At 39.1% G+C, this 18,099-nt stretch overlaps 4 protein-coding genes across 6 annotated transcripts; 2 read left to right on the top strand and 2 right to left on the bottom strand.

The window, feature by feature from the left end:
* Window positions 1–3: 3 nt before the first annotated feature.
* On the bottom strand, window positions 4–2,761 carry zp3c (zona pellucida glycoprotein 3c). The gene is made up of 8 exons (XM_082535776.1): window positions 2,106–2,761; window positions 1,927–2,033; window positions 1,710–1,813; window positions 1,031–1,214; window positions 830–953; window positions 666–754; window positions 508–581; window positions 4–312 (listed from the first exon to the last, which is right to left on the bottom strand). Exons 1-8 carry the CDS (start codon window positions 2,655–2,657, stop codon window positions 146–148), a joined length of 1,401 nt encoding a protein of 466 aa, XP_082391902.1. The 5' UTR covers window positions 2,658–2,761; the 3' UTR covers window positions 4–145.
* Window positions 2,762–3,121: 360 nt separating this feature from the next.
* LOC309708045 (ras-related protein Rab-40C-like) lies at window positions 3,122–9,939 on the top strand. Its single transcript, XM_082535777.1, has 6 exons — window positions 3,122–4,112; window positions 4,214–4,274; window positions 5,573–5,633; window positions 5,747–5,824; window positions 6,828–7,050; window positions 7,951–9,939. The coding sequence occupies exons 1-6, from the start codon at window positions 3,959–3,961 to the stop codon at window positions 8,250–8,252; spliced, it is 879 nt and encodes a 292-aa protein (XP_082391903.1). The 5' UTR covers window positions 3,122–3,958; the 3' UTR covers window positions 8,253–9,939.
* A 210-nt stretch (window positions 9,940–10,149) lies between these two features.
* Window positions 10,150–13,557, top strand: wfikkn1 (WAP, follistatin/kazal, immunoglobulin, kunitz and netrin domain containing 1). 3 transcript variants are annotated; one of them, XM_082535773.1, is made up of 3 exons: window positions 10,150–10,686; window positions 11,343–11,468; window positions 11,569–13,557. In XM_082535773.1, exons 1-3 carry the CDS (start codon window positions 10,684–10,686, stop codon window positions 13,087–13,089), a joined length of 1,650 nt encoding a protein of 549 aa, XP_082391899.1. In that variant the 5' UTR covers window positions 10,150–10,683; the 3' UTR covers window positions 13,090–13,557. The 3 variants fall into 3 exon arrangements, with proteins under 3 accessions (XP_082391899.1, XP_082391898.1, XP_082391897.1); XM_082535772.1 differs by lacking the exon at window positions 10,150–10,686 and having other exon boundaries at window positions 10,695–11,468; window positions 11,671–13,557; XM_082535771.1 differs by lacking the exon at window positions 10,150–10,686 and having other exon boundaries at window positions 10,695–11,468.
* Window positions 13,558–13,679: 122 nt separating this feature from the next.
* Window positions 13,680–18,094, bottom strand: mettl26 (methyltransferase like 26). The gene is made up of 6 exons (XM_082535778.1): window positions 17,759–18,094; window positions 17,191–17,353; window positions 15,943–16,002; window positions 15,770–15,837; window positions 14,057–14,135; window positions 13,680–13,951 (listed from the first exon to the last, which is right to left on the bottom strand). The coding sequence occupies exons 1-6, from the start codon at window positions 17,950–17,952 to the stop codon at window positions 13,895–13,897; spliced, it is 621 nt and encodes a 206-aa protein (XP_082391904.1). The 5' UTR covers window positions 17,953–18,094; the 3' UTR covers window positions 13,680–13,894.
* Window positions 18,095–18,099: the final 5 nt, after the last annotated feature.

Here is an 18,099-nt window from a genome sequence, read left to right as displayed (position 1 = left end):
GACGACAGTGCAATTTAGAGTTTTAATTTTCAATTGAACCATTGACAGTAAACAAGTTGTTGTACATTCATAAATGGCATACTGTGCAGAGTTCAAGAAATAAAGCCGCTATTTTTAAAACAATTCTGATCATTTAAACATTAAATTATTGGTCCCAATTGTTTAGGAAGTCCTTATGTTTTTCTGTATCTGAGTCATCCAAGTTGAACATGCCAGCATCACGGGACTTCATCTTGGGCTCAGACTTTACATGTTCATCTTCACTGGTCAAGTCAACCATCCAAGAGTGACTTGAGATTATCTTCCTAGAAGCTGGTGGAGGGGGGAGAAAAAAAAAAAAAAAGTTTAAAATTTTATTTGCTCACATGTGAGACCACTTTCATGCCTTCAGTGTTCTGCAAGACTGTCTGGTTGTCAGTTTGCATCAAAAAGACTTCATTCAACTTGCAATGAGCTAAGCTTAGCTGAGTGAAAAGCTATTGCATCTCATGTAAATTTAAAAATTACCCCTTTGCTGTGGTGGCGAGCAAGTTGATTCACAACAAGCGCACACAGTGTCATACCCGTAGAGCTCTTTCCAGCTAAAACACAAAGCGGGGTCAAAAGATTTGATGATAGCAAGCACAAAAGTAACACCTCGTAGAATTTCAGTTTAGCCAACTCACCTTCCAGTCACTGGATCATAGTTACAAGCCTTCGAATTACGAGTTGGAGTAGGTGACCCCATAAAGATCTCACAGTGCAAGTACTGTTCCTAAAGAGACATTGCATTTAGTGTTTACATAATGCATTTCATGGCATCCATTTCTATACAACCTATTGAGGCTACCTGTGATGAGATCATGGAAGCAGAGTCCTTGAAGATGACAGCTCCCACAGTCAATCTCTGCACCATCTTCGAGCTACCAGTAAGGAACTTTGACTGTAGCATCACCTTGCCATCAATCATACAGCTAGAATTGGAGATCACAGGTTTATCCACTCGCAGCAAGTCACCCCAGTTTTAATTATGATACTGTAAAATTATTACCCATTGTTGTCAACGACTGTATATTTAGGATTTGAGTCTGGGTTGCTGGAAGGGGTCATGAAGCACTTGTTGATGTAGAGCCTTTTATTTCTAGAGCTTGCTGTGGTGTAAAGTACACTGGCCTCAAAGTACATCGACTGTCCCAAGGTGTAGATTTTGGTCCCAGTGACATTATTTCCAGACGCTTTAGTAGGGTGAAAGTGGCAAAGCACAATAAAAGGCAAAAATAAATCAGGCTGCTGCATATGTTTGGCTAACTGAGTGCATTGTGATGAGTTCTGAAAAATGTTTGTGGAACATTTTATCCTTCCCTAAGCTTTCACCAGTATGGATGCTGTTGTAGCTCCATAGTGTACATTTGCATGCCAAAATAAAAGACAGGCAGCTGTTATGGTATATGAAATAAACATTTGCTTGAACTTAAGCTTGTCTGTGGTGTACTTTCTATAAAATTTTTTTTAAAAAAGTCCTTGCACAGAAAGGTTTGTCAAATTTCTATTTCCTCATTCATACCTAGAATTAAAAAGGTTTGGATGCTACTTTCCACTTTGATAGAAGACTTTGGGAGTTTAATATTACCAGCCATATTTGAAAGTCTTTACTTTAAAACATACTTAAGGCCTACCATTTGAAGAATTCAAATTTTGGACAGCAATGAAATTTAGTCTAGAATGTTTACCATCTACAAGGGTGAGGCTGAACATTCTTTTTTGTTTCAGTGCTCTGAAAACTGTTCCTCCTCGCAGTTTGGGGTGGAAGCCAACTTTGTATGAGTGAAAGAACCTGCAATAGTTAAAATGAATTAATTGGAGACAATTTTAAAATTAAGGACACTTGGCTGATTGAAAGGCTTTCAATCTTTTTTTTTTTTTTACAAAAAAAAAAAAAAGTCTTACCTGGGAAACCGACACTGCAGAGGAATTTCAAATGGCATTTCCCTTAAAACTGGAGTGGTTTGTCTGAAGCGGAGAACATTGCTGATGGACAAGTAATCTGCATGACTCTGGAACATAAACATTTCCATTTGGTTTGTCACAGTAAAATATGAAACAAATACATTAGGACATTCACCAACCTCTTTCTTGAATCCACAGCCAGTTACAAAAGAGTAGAGAAAGTAGTAATAGTGCTCATTTTCTTGGTTAACGGGGCATGTACCTAGTTTCAAATATTTGTATGCATCTCTGGATTTGAAGACCCTTTTCCTGATTCTTACGTACATTTTATCCACATGGCACAAAATTTCAACCACATTGTCTCTGCCCATTTCTGCTCCTCCAGTTACAGGAGCAGCAGGAGCACTAGCAAGCAATATTTTCCTGGCCCATTCAGGAAGGGGCCTGACTCCTCTTTCTGGCTTGAAAAGCTGCTTTTGGTCATAGGAGGCTGGGACATTGAGATACTTGGGTAACTTCATTGCTTCAGGTGTTGAAAGATCTCCATGTGATGCACTCCTCTTGAGTTGAGGTGCAGAATCTTCCGTTTCATCTTCATCTGCCACTGTCTCCATTTTTTCCTGGTCTAATTCAGGATCTTGCCCAAACACACCATACTCAGCTTTATCTATAAACTGAAAACAGGCAGACCAAAACAGCAGAAATAAAAACCCAGCCTGCATCAGCCCCATTACTATTACTATTACTATTACAATTTTAAATTCCAGTGGCTGCCTCACACTGCTGGTCCTTCAACTAATAAAGCAGTGTTTCAGCCAGCTTTTGTATTCTTCAGTTCAGAAAGAATTCACACACCTGCTAGAAATGACAATCAGTGCCAACCAATGAGTGGTGGCCAGCAATAATCAGCTTTTTTTAGTGGAAAGTGGGTGGTGTTAAATTATGCTTCTTCCTAATCCTTTTTGATGTTTTTTATGATGATAATTTTTTTCATATGGTTTGTTTTGTTTGCTTGTGTTTTTTGTTTATTTCTTTTTTATTATTATTTAAACATGGTCAAAATAAAGCGACACATTCAATTACATTTCTCACATTTTCTTTCTGGTTGACAGTTTGACACCATTTTTCTTTATTATGTTTTTAATGTTGGTCTGTTGGTGGTTCCCCAAATTGAAAGCTAAATTATACCCACAACCAAATTGTTACATACAGGGAAACGGTGTTCATTTAACTTCTGGCTTCTATTTAGCTTCTGGCTAAATCAACACAGGCTACAACTTAGCAGGAGTTGCCCATGTTCGGTTAATTCATAGTATTCATACAGATGCATATCGTACTTTTTACGAGTCCACATGTTTGGATAATTCATAACCGTATCGTATTTAGGAAATGGTGATTTAAAGTATAATTTTTGTTGTTGTTGTTGTAATTTTATAACTTTAAATCGTGCTAGGATGTGACGCAGTTGATGATGCTGACGCAGTTCCTTACCAGGAAGTTCCAACATAGTACATAGTACAGTACACTGTGGATGTACGTTTTGCTTCAAAGTGGAATACTCCTCGTAGGTATTTTCTTTATAAACAAAGGGAAGAAATCGCCTTTTGATTTTATTAGAGTACATTTATATGTAGGACAAAACAGAGTCGTTTTTATTTTGTACTTGTAGTTTGTAGTAGAATGCGTTACTGTCGTTTTTGTTAACTGGCTAGCTAACAAGCCAGCTAGCACCCGTGGTTGTTTAGATCAGTTAATATTGACGTTACATCAACAGGAACTAAATTGGGGTTCTAGTGCTAAATCGCGGGGTTGTTTTTCCATTGCATTCAGTGGAATAACGAAATAGCTGCATTTTTCAAAGTGTGTGCGAAGTAAAAGGTAATAGTTAACTTAAATCGTAAGTAGTGCACAAGCTAACTCATTAGCTAAGCCCAGCCGCGGTCGTCTTCCCTTCGGTACCACACTCGGGGACTGCTTGGTTTCTCCAGTGGATGCCTGGTGAGCTTAAAAGGCTCTCTGTAAAGCGGAACCAATGCGTGGGATGATGGGGACTCAGAGTAGTCCTGTCAAGAGCTACGATTATCTCCTGAAATTTCTATTGGTTGGAGACAGCGATGTTGGAAAGGGGGAAATCTTGGACAGCTTGCAAGACGGATCAGTAGAGTCTCCCTATGCGTATAGCAGTGGTAAATATCAATATCGATTTTTCTTTATTATTTTGAGATGACTTTAAAGCCAAATATGACCAACGGTAATGTGATTTGTGTTGGATTATGTGTGATATTAGGAATTGATTACAAGACCACCACAATTCTTTTGGATGGGAGGAGAGTGAAACTTGAGCTATGGTAAGTTTTTAATTTCTTTATTTTTATTATTACTATTTTAACATAAATATATAATATTAAGAATATTAATGAGGAAAAATTATTGAGCAACCCCTCAGTTCTGGCAGTAGTTCTCTAGGCTTTCAGAGGGTCTTTCAAAGTTTTCTTTAAACACTGGCTGCTTTTTCACTCGTGTTTATTCCACTCCTTGTGCCTGCACATTTTTAGAGGAATGTTGTTCTTTGTTTTGTTTTGTGTTTGTTGTTGTTGTTGTTTTGTATGTCAAGCCATTTAAAACTGATTTATGAATCATCCAAGCATTAAAAAGACTTTTAACTAAATGGTTGGACTAATGTTGTCTCCACAACAGACAACTTGCTAAAGAAGTGATTTTAAATTGTATCTTTAACACGTTTTAAAACTAGCAGCCTGTTGCAAAACACACAGAATTTAATCAATTTCTTTAGTAATCTACCAAAAATGCCAAAGAGAATACATTTTGACAAGCATACAGTAGTATTTTTCTCACCAACAAGGTGGTTCCAAAAGTGATTAGATGAAAAAACCTTGCATATCGGAGCATGTTGTGTAGTACTTCTTTAAAAAATTCAGGAAGTTAAACCAGTGCAGGACAAAACAAGGAGTAGCAGGCCTAAAAAGTATTTTCACCTGATGAACAATATCTGAAAGTTATGTCTTTAAGAAATAAGTAGAAAGCAAAGACCTGACACATCACATGATATATGCATTTGGCCTTTCAGTTGATCCATTTATTTTACACCAAAACCTCTTCTGAAATGGGCTTAGTGGAAGAGTGGCTGTCAGGAAAACAGGGAGATAAAGCTGGTGTGTGCCAAATTACACAAGAACTGCACTAAAAATCAATGCCAACAAGACTCATGGAGGGATTAATGTAGATGTTTTGTTCAAATTGTCATCACCAGTGTGGGATCATGTTGACATAGAAATGAACAAAAGGCAGCCAGCGTCCAAAGACGAGCTTTGGGATGTTCCTAAAAAGCCTGGAGAACTATACCTGAACTAAAGGAATTACAAGAATACTCCCTAAGAGAGTTCAGGCTATGTTTAAGAGTAAAGGTGGTTATGCCAAACGTTGACTTTCAAACTCATTATATTATACACTGTATTTCCATGTATGCACTTTACAAAAAATCACTGCATCCATTTCCCATCTCTCTTGGAAATAAGAGGCATTTCAAGAGTTCTGCAGAGTGTTTTAAGCTGGTAATGGCTGTAGAAATGAACAAACCTGGAGTAGGCCTATTTTTCTAGCTTGTGCTTATGTGCCTCTTCAACAGGGACACATCAGGTCAAGGCAGATTCTGCACCATCTTCAGGTCTTACTCTCGCGGAGCACAGGTGACTGGAAAAGCCATTAGAAATATATATATATATATATATATATATATATATATATTCCTTATTGTGGAATTCAATATTTATGTTAATCAATAAATGTTTTTCTTCTACAGGGCATCCTGCTGGTGTATGACATCACGAATGGCTGGTCATTTGATGGCATTGACCGTTGGATCAGAGAAATTGATGAGGTAATTTCCTTCAGCTAATCTCTGGAGTACAAAGAAATACTGGAAGCACATATAGATGCATGATGTCCCCTGTGTGAGAAAATCTTTTTTTAATCTCTGGTACAGAGTGTGTATCAGAGCGCTGTTTATAAACATTTCAGTTTCAGTTATGTAGGCAAATTGTTACAACCTCTTTTAATAGTGTGTACTTTATGTACTGTCTGTTATGCAAGTGCCAGCAACAAACCTTAACCTCAGGCAACTAGGCGCCAAAATTAACTTCACATATATTGGTAATTTAAAAAAAAAAAGAGAGGCAAATTTAAAAATGAATTTTAGGAAAACGAGCAGCACTGACAAGGCCATCTATCTCAGTCTCTGCATTGATGACGGGTATGACAGCGTAACGTATTTATTTATTAAGTTTTTCAATTGAAGAAAACTTTAATGTAGCTCAAGCTTAAACAAACCAGTATTTCAGCAAAACCATGTGGTAATATAGCGGACGTTTCACAACCCAACTTGACTGATGATACAGCAACGACATCATTACATGATTTTCAGCAAAACCCTGTGGTAATGGGACCGATATTTCACAACTCAACTGGACTGGAGAGAAAGTGACTTGCATTTCAAGCAATTAAAAGAAACCTGGTTTGAAAATACTTTTGAATTTGTGTGTAGATTTTTAAATTATTACCTTGTAAGGGTGGTCCAGAGAGAACCCTTGTTGAAAACCATGTACTTGTTGCCAAATCACAGTTGATGTGGGCAGTTGAGTTAATTATGAGGACCTAGATAATAACGTCTTTAGGTTTTACAATAGATGGATGTCTCCTCGATGGTTCTGTGTAACAAACCATCTGTCTCATTGGTTTGTAAATCTGTGGAACTTCCAGACAGTGTTTTATCCAAGCATGCAAGCAACAGTTAGCCTATCACTGCAGCACCCACTATTAATGTTGGTCCACATGTATCACATTACAGGTCGAGTTTTACAGTGACATTATATTGTTTCCTTCAGCATGCCCCAGGTGTGCCCCGGATTCTTGTGGGAAACCGGCTTCACTTGGCTTTCAAGCGGCAGGTTCCAACGGAGCAGGCACGAGCTTACGCAGAAAAGAACAGCATGACATTCTTCGAGGTCAGTCCGCTCTGCAACTTCAACGTCATCGAGTCCTTCACAGAGCTTTCACGCATCGTGCTGATGAGGCATGGGATGGAGAAATTCTGGAGGCCCAATAGAGGTGAGCTGGTTACGTTACTATATTTTTATTTATTTATTTTTTTCTAACCAGACTTGGGAGAAAACATATTTTGTTTTGTTTTTCTTTGTGTAATAGTTACACAAATCCTTCCAGAAAGGGGATCATGTAGATGCATTGCTGCAAGATTTCTTCTTCTGTTACTCAGATGTGAATAAATCAGTTTCAGTACTGAATCCTGTGTTGAATCCCAGAACATCATACACTGTAGTGGACATCATCATTGTTTGCATTTATACTTGTGTCTGGATTACTTTTTTGATCAAAGGTGAAACTCTGCTTATCGTAGGGACTTGGACCTAATAAATATTAGGTAGCCATTAATTTTCCTCAAAGGCAGAAGAGATAAGACTTAAGAAGTGATCTCTATATTGTCATCTGCAGTCTGCATTTCTGCCAATAGTTTTCATAGCATTTACTGCGGGGTAGTCTCTACTGTGCCCCTACATAAATCAAGCTCGCTCTGTGATAAGAAAACTAAGATTTTTATTTATGTTGTATTTAAAACGCTCTCTATTGTACAGTTTTTGTTTTATTAAATATACTCTCATTTACATAATTAAATTTTATGTAGTTGTTTGTTTGTTTTTTTGAATGTCATGACAACACAAGTGTGTTTTTTTGCAAATGGAGAAAATATAAGATTATTATTTTAAAAGTATTCTTAGTTAAGATACTAATTCTGGGTAAACTACTCAGAATTGTCTGGTTTATGTATGTTCACAGTTTACACTGAAGTTTGCAGGAGTAAAAATCTTTAATTCTATCTCTTGTTACGCAGAATATTCTCTTGCTTAGTAAATTTGATGGATACAATGAAAAACCTTAATAAGTACTGCAGATCTCTGACACGTGCTCATCCATATTCCTGTGTTTCCACAGTCTTCAGTCTGCAAGATCTGTGCTGCCGTTCTATCGTCTCCTGCACACCGGTGCACCTCATTGACAAACTTCCCCTCCCTGTGGCCATCAAGTCCCACCTCAAGTCTTTCTCCATGGCCAATGGCATGAATGCAGTCATGATGCATGGACGCTCTTACTCTGTGGCTAACAGTGCCGCCTCAGGTGGTAGCGGTGGTGGAAGCAAAGCTAACAGCCTGAAGCGCTCAAAGTCCTTCAGGCCTCCACAGAGTCCTCCAAAGAGCTCGTCGTTGTCCCCTAAAGGAAACTGTAAGATATCATAGTGAAAGAGCAGACTGATGGTTCCTCCATAGAGCCAGTGTTAAAAGTGTTGTTGCTCCAAGAGGTCATGAGGCCAGAGAAAAGTACGGAGGCCTGCCAGCAATGGATATAGCTGTGAACTTTCCTTGACCTTTTGGGAACTGACTTGGATGGTTGGTTTCTGTTATCTCTTTCCGCGTGCTGGTGCCATCTTGTGGATGTTCGTTTACCTGTACTCTACTACAGCAACTCACTGTGATCAAGTAGAATAAGATTCCCCTGGGACCAACACATGTGAATCGAGGATTACAACTCACCGGTTAACACTACAAACAAATAGAGGGGCTTCTTTTTTAAGGTTTATTGGTATTTAAAATCTGACTTGAAACTGTAAATACATTACGTGCTCTTGTTTTGTTCTGTGGTGATTGTCTTGGGAAGGAATTTCTTATGCTTGTTTTGTTTTGAATGTTTTGGGGAGACCTGCTTCAGTGTTGTCTATCATTGACATTTTTTTCCAGCCTCAGTTGTCATAACTTATTCAAAATTCACATAGTTTTTAAAATAAGATTGAATGTCATGAGAAAATCTTTTTACAAGCAGCCAAGGGCTTAAAGAGAATTTAGGATTTATTAACTGAGAGATGATGTTAGTCGAGGCATTACTTAATCTGTAAAACTGTCTGAAAAAATTCAAGCCAAGTTGGCTTGTTGGCAAGACTTAAATTTCAGCCCATTGAAATAATCCTGTATCTCCATCACTCATTTTTTCAGACAACTGTTTACTTGCTCTGACATTTTACACCTCTAAAGCTTGTTTTCTTTCTTGGATCACTGCTTAACTGGATTAAACCTTCCAGAGCGTGATCAGTTTTAATCTGTTAACTTATTAAACAATTGCTCTGTGCTCATTAGGAAACCTTGTACAAAAACATGTACAGATTGTTTGCTCATTTTGGGGGTTTAATCTTAAAAAACATTAAACATTTGTGTCTTGGTTCTTAATATTTCATAACTTGTAACGGGCGTTGGTGAGAAGAATCTTTTAATTTGGTTGCTTTGCAGATATTTTATATACATGATATGTATTTCTGAATGTAAAACAGTATTCACCTACATTTCTATGGCCATGTGGTTATATTTGAGATTGTAATAATTGGTGGTTGGAATATTCTTTAGTAGTTTCATACATTTGGTTGCACTTCTGCAGTTTCCCAGCATTGTTAAATGTGTGTGAATACTAGAAGAACTTACAGTCGTTCTTTACAGATGTGCTGTGGATATAATGCGAGCACAATGTAAGGTTGGATAAAGATTTCAGAAAGGATGTTAAGTATTTTAACCATGGCTACTGATATTTTCTTTTATTAATTGAACAATCTAAACAAATATTTTAATTTTGATCTGTACTCTTATTTTTGTTCCACGTTCAAAGAACATTGGTGAATTCCCACTTCAGCATTTTCATGGTTAAATACATGTATTCGGCTAATGGGGGGCCTACAAAAATTGGTGCATGTTTGCTATTGGCTCCTGTTCTATGTGATTTATTGAGACCAGAACAATGGATTAACAACTGTTGGGTGAACATCTAAAGCACTATATGTAAATGTTTGATAATGATTGTTGCTATCAGCGCTGTGTATTGGGATGAAGCCTTAATTCTTATTTTATCTCCATCAAAAACAGTCAAAATAAAGAGTAAAACTAAGTTGCATTTCTATTTTCATTTATTGTGTGCTTTAGATTGGGGGGAAATTTTTCATTCAGACATTTATCAAGTTCACTGTGGGAATTGTGGGAGTATTTTTGTCCTCTTTGTCAGGTCAGAGGCATTAAATCCCGTGGGGGGGTTGAATTGATTAGCTGCTCTCTTGGTATTGGCCAGCTTTGGATATTGGTCTAACATGGCTAGGAGCGCATGAATGCACAGCGGTCAAATGTCACCCAAAGGTTGCAGGGTCATTTCCAATGAAAAGACGAGGGGAGCTGCTTCTCATTGCCCCTGAGCTGGAGCGAGACAAAGATGATTCGCACACAGATGAAAATGTGGCGCTTTATGTCTTCCCACCTGACCGTGGCATCTCTGAACTCCGCGTGAATGAGGGATGGTAGTAAACTGACCCAAGTCTAGACAAGGAGGACGTGAACAACATGTTTTGCGAGACATGATGCGACACGCCCCGTGTTTGGTTTTCACGCTTTCCGCCTTGCGCCACCGACGACTTATTACATTTTTCTCCTTTTCATTTGTGCACGGAACCTGCTTAAATATAACGTGTATAACATCTGAATGTAACTTACAAAAAAGCAAAGAAGAAGAACAATAACCACCGGCTCTCGTGAAATTAAACAGCAAGTTAACCTTTTTCTTTTACAATTGCCATCTCTATAAATTCTGTCTGGACACATTTAACATTGGATTTCTCACCGGAATGTGTATGTCTGTGCACGCATGGTGAGACAGCTTGAAACCACGACTACACGTTTTCTTTGATGTTTTTACAATGTTTGTCCAGTTGCTTAGCGCATAGTGCTGCTTCATAAAAGTTTGAGACACTGGACGACCATGGGGGCGGATAGAGGGACTGCCCTTTCCACCTCCATTCTCACGCTGAAAAGCTGATATTGCGTTGTCCGCTCATTGTGCAGTTCAGCTCGTTTGTCTAGCTGCTCGACAAAACACACGTCGATTTTTCCTCAGTATTGCACAAGTTTTGATTACCAAGGCGAATATTTTACACAGCCTATTATTTATTACTTTGAAACATTTGGGTAATTTAATGTCCAGCGCACGGGAACTCGTGTTGATCATTGGGAATACAACTTTTCTCTCTGCGCAAAGAAAAGTGACTCAGCGCACGTTTACGCACAAAAAGGGCGGACGCATTTGAAAATCGACAATAATCGTATTCCTGTTGTGAAGACCCAAAGTTGGAATGGAATTACTTGGTGGTCTACTCATACAAAAGGTCAAATATGCGTAATTTTCCCCTACAGTTCCTCGCGGATAGCCATATAAAGGGTGCAAATTGCCATAGTGCACCAAACTCAAGCAAAGTACGATGGACACGTGCATATTTGTTGACTCTCCTTTTTTGCGATTTACTCGAGGTCTCTTTGTGTGAAAGTGTGGCAGGAACCAAAGTTGAACACGAAGGATTTTGTCCAAACAAGCTGAACGCTAATCTTTGGGTTGATGCACAAAGCACATGTGAGAGGGAATGCGACATCGATGAGGTGAGTTAATCTATGAATTTTAATTTTATTCATCACAGCATTTTGCGATTTGTTCATTTAAATGTTAAAATGCTTATTGTTTTTTATATTGTACGTTCAGGACTGTGCTGACTTTGAGAAATGCTGCACCAATGTGTGTGGCTTCAACAGTTGTGTTGCTGCTCGTTTCTCTGATGGCACCCCTGCTCTGCCACATGAACAGGGTGAAGGGAACGGTGATGCTACCTCCGCCTCCACAGCTACCTGTGAGGGCTTTATCTGCAGCCAGCAGGGAGCAACCTGTGACATCTGGGATGGACAGCCCATCTGTAAGTGCCAGGATCGGTGTGAGAAGGAACCCAACTTCACCTGTGCATCGGATGGCCTCACCTATTTCAACCGCTGCTATATGGATGCAGAAGCTTGCATCCGGGGGGTGACTCTAACTGTGGTCCCCTGTCGATTCTACCTCGCTGGCCCCCCCACCAGCCCCCTGCCTCAAGACACTACAGTTCACCCAACCCCAACATCCTCCCAGGAGGATCCCATGCCTCCCACGCTGTACTCCAACCCTCACCACCAGTCCATCTATGTTGGAGGCACAGTCAACTTCCACTGCGATGTCATTGGAGTCCCTAGACCAGATGTAACATGGGAAAAGCAAAGTGACCGGCGTGAACGCCTTGTCATGAGGCCTGATCAGATGTATGGCAATGTGGTTATAACCAATATTGGACAGCTAGTAATTTATAACGCCCAGGTTTGGGATACCGGCATCTACACCTGTATAGCACGGAATTCTGCAGGAGTTCTTCGCGCAGACTATCCTCTGTCTGTTATTCGCCGGTCAGATGATGACTTCTCTGAAGATCCTGAGATGCCCATGGGACGGCCTTTCTCTCCAGCAGATTGCCTGGCGGAAGTCGACCTGAGTGTGTGCAGTGGAGAGCGTCATGTTGACTGGTATTATGACAGCAAGCTGGGCTCCTGTGTGACGTTTAGCAGTGGTGGATGCGAAGACAGCCGAAACCGATTTGAGACTTATGAGGAGTGCAAAGCCTCTTGCCAGAGAGAAGACATGGGGATCTGCTCTCTGCCTGCTGTTCAAGGTCCCTGTAAAGCTTGGGAGGCACGCTGGTCCTGGAATTCCATAACAAAACAGTGCCAAGCCTTTGTCTATGGTGGCTGCCATGGGAATGCTAACAACTTCCACACCAAAAAGGAGTGTGAGGCCAACTGCCCGCAACCAAAAAGGAAGCCTTGCAAGACCTGTCGTGTGAAGGGGAAAATGGTGCCCAGCTTATGCCGCAGTGACTTTGCTATTGTGGGCCGACTGACAGAGCTTGTTGAGGATCTGGACTCTGGGTTAGCCCGTTTTAGCTTGGAAGAAGTCTTGAGGGATGAGAAGATGGGCTTGACTTTCTTCAATACCAAACATTTGGAGGTGACTATTGCTAAGATAGACTGGAGCTGTCCCTGTCCCAACATCACTGTTGAGGAAAACCCTTTGCTGGTGATGGGTATGGTGCAGGACGGCATGGCTATCATCCACTCAGACAGCTATGTAAGAGCCATAAATGAACGCAGGCTGAAAAAGCTGCATGATGCTCTGGGTAAAAAGGCCTGTGACACCTTACTATGACTTAGACTCGTTCTGTCCACAGATGGGTTTTAGTGATGTATGTGTTTGAAATGAAGACAAGCATCAGAACTGCAACAGAAAAGCTGATATTTAATAACTATTTATCAAAACAGAGTAGAACAAGTTAAATACTGCATGCTGATGTAGGTATGAGAGTTTTTTTTTTATTCCAACACAGATATAATAACATTCCAGATGTGTTGATTCCCATTGTATTAATACTAATGCTAAATTGCTGTTTTCAAATAGGTTTAAGATTTATTTTCTTATTTGTGAACTTTGCATTGTGAAAACAGCAGCCAAGATAACAGACACACATGTTGATCATGTTGCAAACATCCCTAGCTTGTAATACTAAACAAATAGACATCTGTATTATAATTACCGTACTTTTGCTAATGTTATTTTTTTCTGCTCTTCACTTTAGTTTATCCATCTTTGTTTCATAAAAAATGTCTTTTATTTCATATAAAGTACAGTATATTCTCTTAATTTTTCCCTCTTCAAAGCACTTCTGCCAAGTCAGTTTCACGCTTACAAAACAAAAAAAAAGAATAGGCCATTGTCTTAAAGAATATATAGCACAAAGGCAACGTGTTTGTGAGATTTATTAATTTAACTCATGTGCAATACATAAGAATATAGGTTATAGGTTTGAGCACAACAGTTTACATTAACTTAGTTAATCTAATACCAGCATGTGTTAAAATGTGGAGAAAACATGATCCGTTTACGGCTCTTGAAAATTTGGCAATGTATCTGAGCTCCAAGTTAAGGCATTTTGACCATCCTGCATCAGGATGCTTCACACCAAACTTTCCTTCCTGAAAAGAAGACATTTGTTGTTTGCTGGCATGTCCACCTGAAAAAAAAATGGCATCAGTAAATCAGTATACTACAAAACTGTTCTCATATTTTGCATGCTGACTTAAGATATGCTGGTTGCTTAAATGGGTTCATTACTTACTATTCTCTCCAGGTACAAACCATTGCTTTGTGCCAGAGAATTGAGGAGCGAGATATCCCTGAGTCCCCATTCTGGGTTTCTGCAAAATTAAACAACATTTTTTAAAATCCCCTGGTCACTTTTGCTTATCTTTATTATGTAATTACAAAAACAATCAAAATTTTTTCTTTGCATGTATTTTGTGAGTTTGGCTTCACAAATTATACAAGTTTATTAATTCTACTGTGTGCTTAAGGAAAAACATTTTCAAAAGACTATGATGATCTTAGTTGATTTTAAATATACTGTGTAAAGCCTTCTATGAGCAAACTGACACAATAATTCAGGCCGTCAAACCGACTCCTTCTCAAGACACTTTGCTCACACAGAAACAATAGACTATCCATGTGTTATTTAGGGCTGCTGCCAAATTTTCACTGTCATCTTCACTATGACACTAAACCCCCAAAGAATTCCCTTTACTGATATTACGCTATATAACACAGTGTTTCTTCCTGTGTAATAAGTGTTAAATCCTGATTGCTTATGCTTAAAAGGTAGAAAAAATCTATTCTTCTTATTTATAAATCAGTTACAAGTTAATGGTTGTAACAAAAGCAAATTCTGAAAAGAATACCGGTAATATATATTTTCTCTACTTTTGAGTCCTAAGCAATCTGGATATACCCCTTACTACCAAGAAACAAGAATCCTATTTTTCTGTTGCAGCATGTTACTGGCTCACTACACTATTTTAAACAGAACAGCAGTGCTGTCAGCAGTGTATTTGGTCTCTATCTGGCAAATGAATTACATTCAAAATAAGAGTGTGGGAGGGTGGACAAATTCTGATCCACATCTCTACAAAAGCTGTGCAAATGGAAGAGTTATTCATATTAATAACATGACATCTAACATTTGATTTTTAAATATCACAAATATCAATACTAGTAAGTACAATAAGGGTTCACAATTCAAAAATGCAGGTCACACGCACACACATATATATGTATAGTCATTAGACAAGCTTCATATTAAACAGTTTTATATTAAGTGTTGTTTTTGTTGTTTTGATGAAAGAACCTGAAGAACCCATAGAAATCGTCAAATGTTGCGTTTCTTCCCTGGACATCGTCTGCCACACTTTTACTTTACTGTGTTGTCCTCAGTAGATGAAAAACATACTTAAGTGGGTTGAGATTAAGTGAAGGCCTAGCCCACTGAAAAAAAAATCTAACGTCTAACGCAGTATGATCTAATTCATTAACCATTTCCACTGTCAAGTGCTGTCCAATCAGTTTTGTATCGCTTGGATGAATCTGAGACGAGTAGAGCCCTGTACGCTTCAGAATTCATCTGCTACTTGTATCAGCAGTCAGACCATCAACAAACACTTATTTCTGAACATTTAGCTGCATCTCCTTTTACTCTCATCCTCTCTCGTCCACCATTCTTTTGACTGTCAATTATCACACCCTATCTCAGATGCTGTGATGAAAGCAGTGTATTTAAGCAAGAGTGACAGAGTCGCAAATGATGCATGAATTCTGAGCCTTTACTCCTGTTGACCTATAATATCACTGCTCAGGTTTACTTTTCACAGCAGGCTAAAAACCGTGGGCCAACAGGAAATGTTCTGGTAGTTCTGACAGGCAATCCACGACCGAAGCCTCCTCGTAAGATGACTGGCTTAAACAAAACTGTAAAAGAGCCAGAAAATACAGATGCCATTACCTCTGCCGTAGGCTGTAGTCAAAGTCCACATTGCTTTGAGGGACGATCTGACCATTCACTGCATACGGCTGAGAAAAGCAATAAAACATGTCACTATTACACGTTAAGTTTAGACTTGATAATGGCTTGTGATCTATGTCATGTTTTGTGACACCAAACGTTTTGCTACTCACCCCATAAGTCAGTAGAAGGCCCTGAGATTTCAACATTACTCCAGCCCCTCTGAATAAACCCTAAGAGAAGATAACATCTTAAGAACCACATCGCAGGCAGGAGGACATTTTGTTTTTGGTTTCTGTTTTATTGAAATAAGTGAGGCAGATATTGTGCAGAAGCAGGCTTAAAGTGATTATCTGAAGAGTTGTGGTGCAAGCATACTTCAGTTGGTATTATTTACACTTATGGCACCATAAATATCAGGGCCAATGAGTACAATGTCAAGCCAAACGAGGTGAATTTTATAGTAGAAATAGCAAATTATTGATCTAAAACAATCACAAAATGAAGCAAAACAGTTTTGCTGCTACAGCTTTAATCATAACTGAACCTCACTTCATAGTAGCCAGTTACAGCTAACGTCAATGTGTTGTGCGGCTGGTATGTATGAGATTGAGAGCCTTCTACATTTAGGTTACTATTACACCACTCGTGGTCACAGGGGTCTCTTTTCAACAAAGGTTACAAAGAGGCAGTTTAAGCAAATATGAAAAATGTCTTGACTATGTTAGCAATTTAGGCTTCTCCTTTCAGGAATTGTGCTGACTTTCTTTAGTAGAAATGTGTTTATATATGCATTTGAAAAGGACAAAATACATCGATATTACTACTACTACTAATAATAAAGGAATCAACCACATTTTAACTTATGATCCTTTTGTAGGTCCATAGGATTAAATTATAAATCCATATGACCACAGCAGGTCCCTAAGGTCATGTCATCAGGACCTGTTGGATGTGCATCATACAAGGCTGAGAACTAAAGGAAGCAGAGCTTTTGTAACGGTGACTCTGGAACTCTCCCTCTGAGCCTGAGATCTGTGGACTCAGGGATCTCTATTAAAAACAGCTAAAAACTCATAGTTTTTAACTTGATTTTGAGTAACTGTTTGTTTTAATGTTTTAGCATTTTTTGTTATTTTGAAAGGTGCTTTCTTATAAACCCAGAGACAACAGTTCACTTAAGTGGTGAACAGGCTGAAAAATCATCAAAATCCCAGACCCCTATTTTTTTAATTAAGAGAAATAATAAAATATTCAAGTTGAATATCAGTGGAAAACGAGATGGCATTATCAAACGTTTCTTTGTTTTGTTTTTTTCTCTTCATAAGTCATATCACTCCATTTTCCCCTTAGTCCTCCATGCCTATAGTAGTGGCTCCATGCCACACAGTTTGAGAGAACCACTGAATCAGCAGTCCTACCTCTGTACAAGCCAAAGGAGAAATATGGATCATGTTGATGTTGAGCACCAGGTCGAGGCTCTCTGGCTGGATTCCTCCCCAGTATTGATAGGGCAGAGAAGCATCCAGGTGGATGGCAGGCTTCACATTGTTCAGCCGGTAGCGGGCTCTATATGCTTCTATACTAATGGAAACAAAAGACATTATGGGAACCCTCCAGGCCATCATTCTGGAGCAGGTAGAGTGGTATTAGAAAGACGAAGCATAAAACTTTCCATCAGATAAGAACTGCTGTGAAAACACAATTAATTAATTAATTATAATTTCCTGCATTAGATCAGATCAGAGAAACTTTATTGACCCGAGGAGAAATATGAGTTCTCATTCAACATACAACAAAACAATCGTATATAAAAAGTACGATTATAAACACAGATATAAATAGATGAATAAAAAACAGATATAAATATAAGAGATAAATATTAACACTAACGTTTCTTGGATATTAACAGCTAATATAGGTGCACAGATGTCCCAGTATATTATCTGTATTTCATAGTTTATACGCATGCACACATCTCTTGTTTACCTGACTATAGACTGGCGATCATACTCAGATGGCTGCCAGGTTATATTCGGCAGGGCCTGAGCAAAGTGTGTGACATGCTGCCCAGTACCGGAGGAGATCTCCAGAGCCAGCAGGGGTCTCCCGGTGTGCACACTATCCCGGAGCACCGCCAGGATGGGCTCCTTGTTCCTTTCCGCGGCGGCGGCGCTCAGCATCGTGCCAAACCCCGGGTATAACAGTCGACTTATACGGCGTAGTTTATGAAACCACTCCAGCAGGTCGGCGTAACGTTACAGCAGACTGAGTCACTCAATTCACCACCCCCGAATGTTTTGCTTTTCGACCGAAAATGGTCTAGTTCC

Source organism: Aulonocara stuartgranti (assembly GCF_965226115.1).
Source record: "Aulonocara stuartgranti genome assembly, chromosome: 6".
Lineage (NCBI taxonomy): Eukaryota > Metazoa > Chordata > Actinopteri > Cichliformes > Cichlidae > Aulonocara > Aulonocara stuartgranti.
The sequence above is the reverse complement of the archived record's forward strand: the minus strand, read 5'-3'. Positions and strand labels throughout refer to the sequence as shown.

Coding starts and splice junctions, on each gene's coding strand:
- zp3c (XM_082535776.1), bottom strand. CDS start 2,657: ATGGGGCTGATGCAGGCTGGGTTTTTATTTCTGCTGTTTTGGTCTGCC. Junction 1,215..1,709: donor CAGCCTCACCCTTGTAGATG/GTAAACATTCTA, acceptor ACCCTACTAAAG/CGTCTGGAAATAATGTCACT. Junction 582..665: donor TATGATCCAGTGACTGGAAG/GTGAGTTGGCTA, acceptor TTTGTGTTTTAG/CTGGAAAGAGCTCTACGGGT.
- wfikkn1 (XM_082535771.1), top strand. CDS start 11,208: ATGCGTAATTTTCCCCTACAGTTCCTCGCGGATAGCCATATAAAGGGT. Junction 11,469..11,568: donor GGGAATGCGACATCGATGAG/GTGAGTTAATCT, acceptor TTGTACGTTCAG/GACTGTGCTGACTTTGAGAA.
- mettl26 (XM_082535778.1), bottom strand. CDS start 17,952: ATGCTGAGCGCCGCCGCCGCGGAAAGGAACAAGGAGCCCATCCTGGCG. Junction 16,003..17,190: donor CTCCTTTGGCTTGTACAGAG/GTAGGACTGCTG, acceptor ATCTTCTCTTAG/GGTTTATTCAGAGGGGCTGG. Junction 15,838..15,942: donor GCCTTCTACTGACTTATGGG/GTGAGTAGCAAA, acceptor TGCTTTTCTCAG/CCGTATGCAGTGAATGGTCA.
- LOC309708045 (XM_082535777.1), top strand. CDS start 3,959: ATGCGTGGGATGATGGGGACTCAGAGTAGTCCTGTCAAGAGCTACGAT. Junction 4,113..4,213: donor TCCCTATGCGTATAGCAGTG/GTAAATATCAAT, acceptor GTGTGATATTAG/GAATTGATTACAAGACCACC. Junction 5,825..6,827: donor GGATCAGAGAAATTGATGAG/GTAATTTCCTTC, acceptor TGTTTCCTTCAG/CATGCCCCAGGTGTGCCCCG.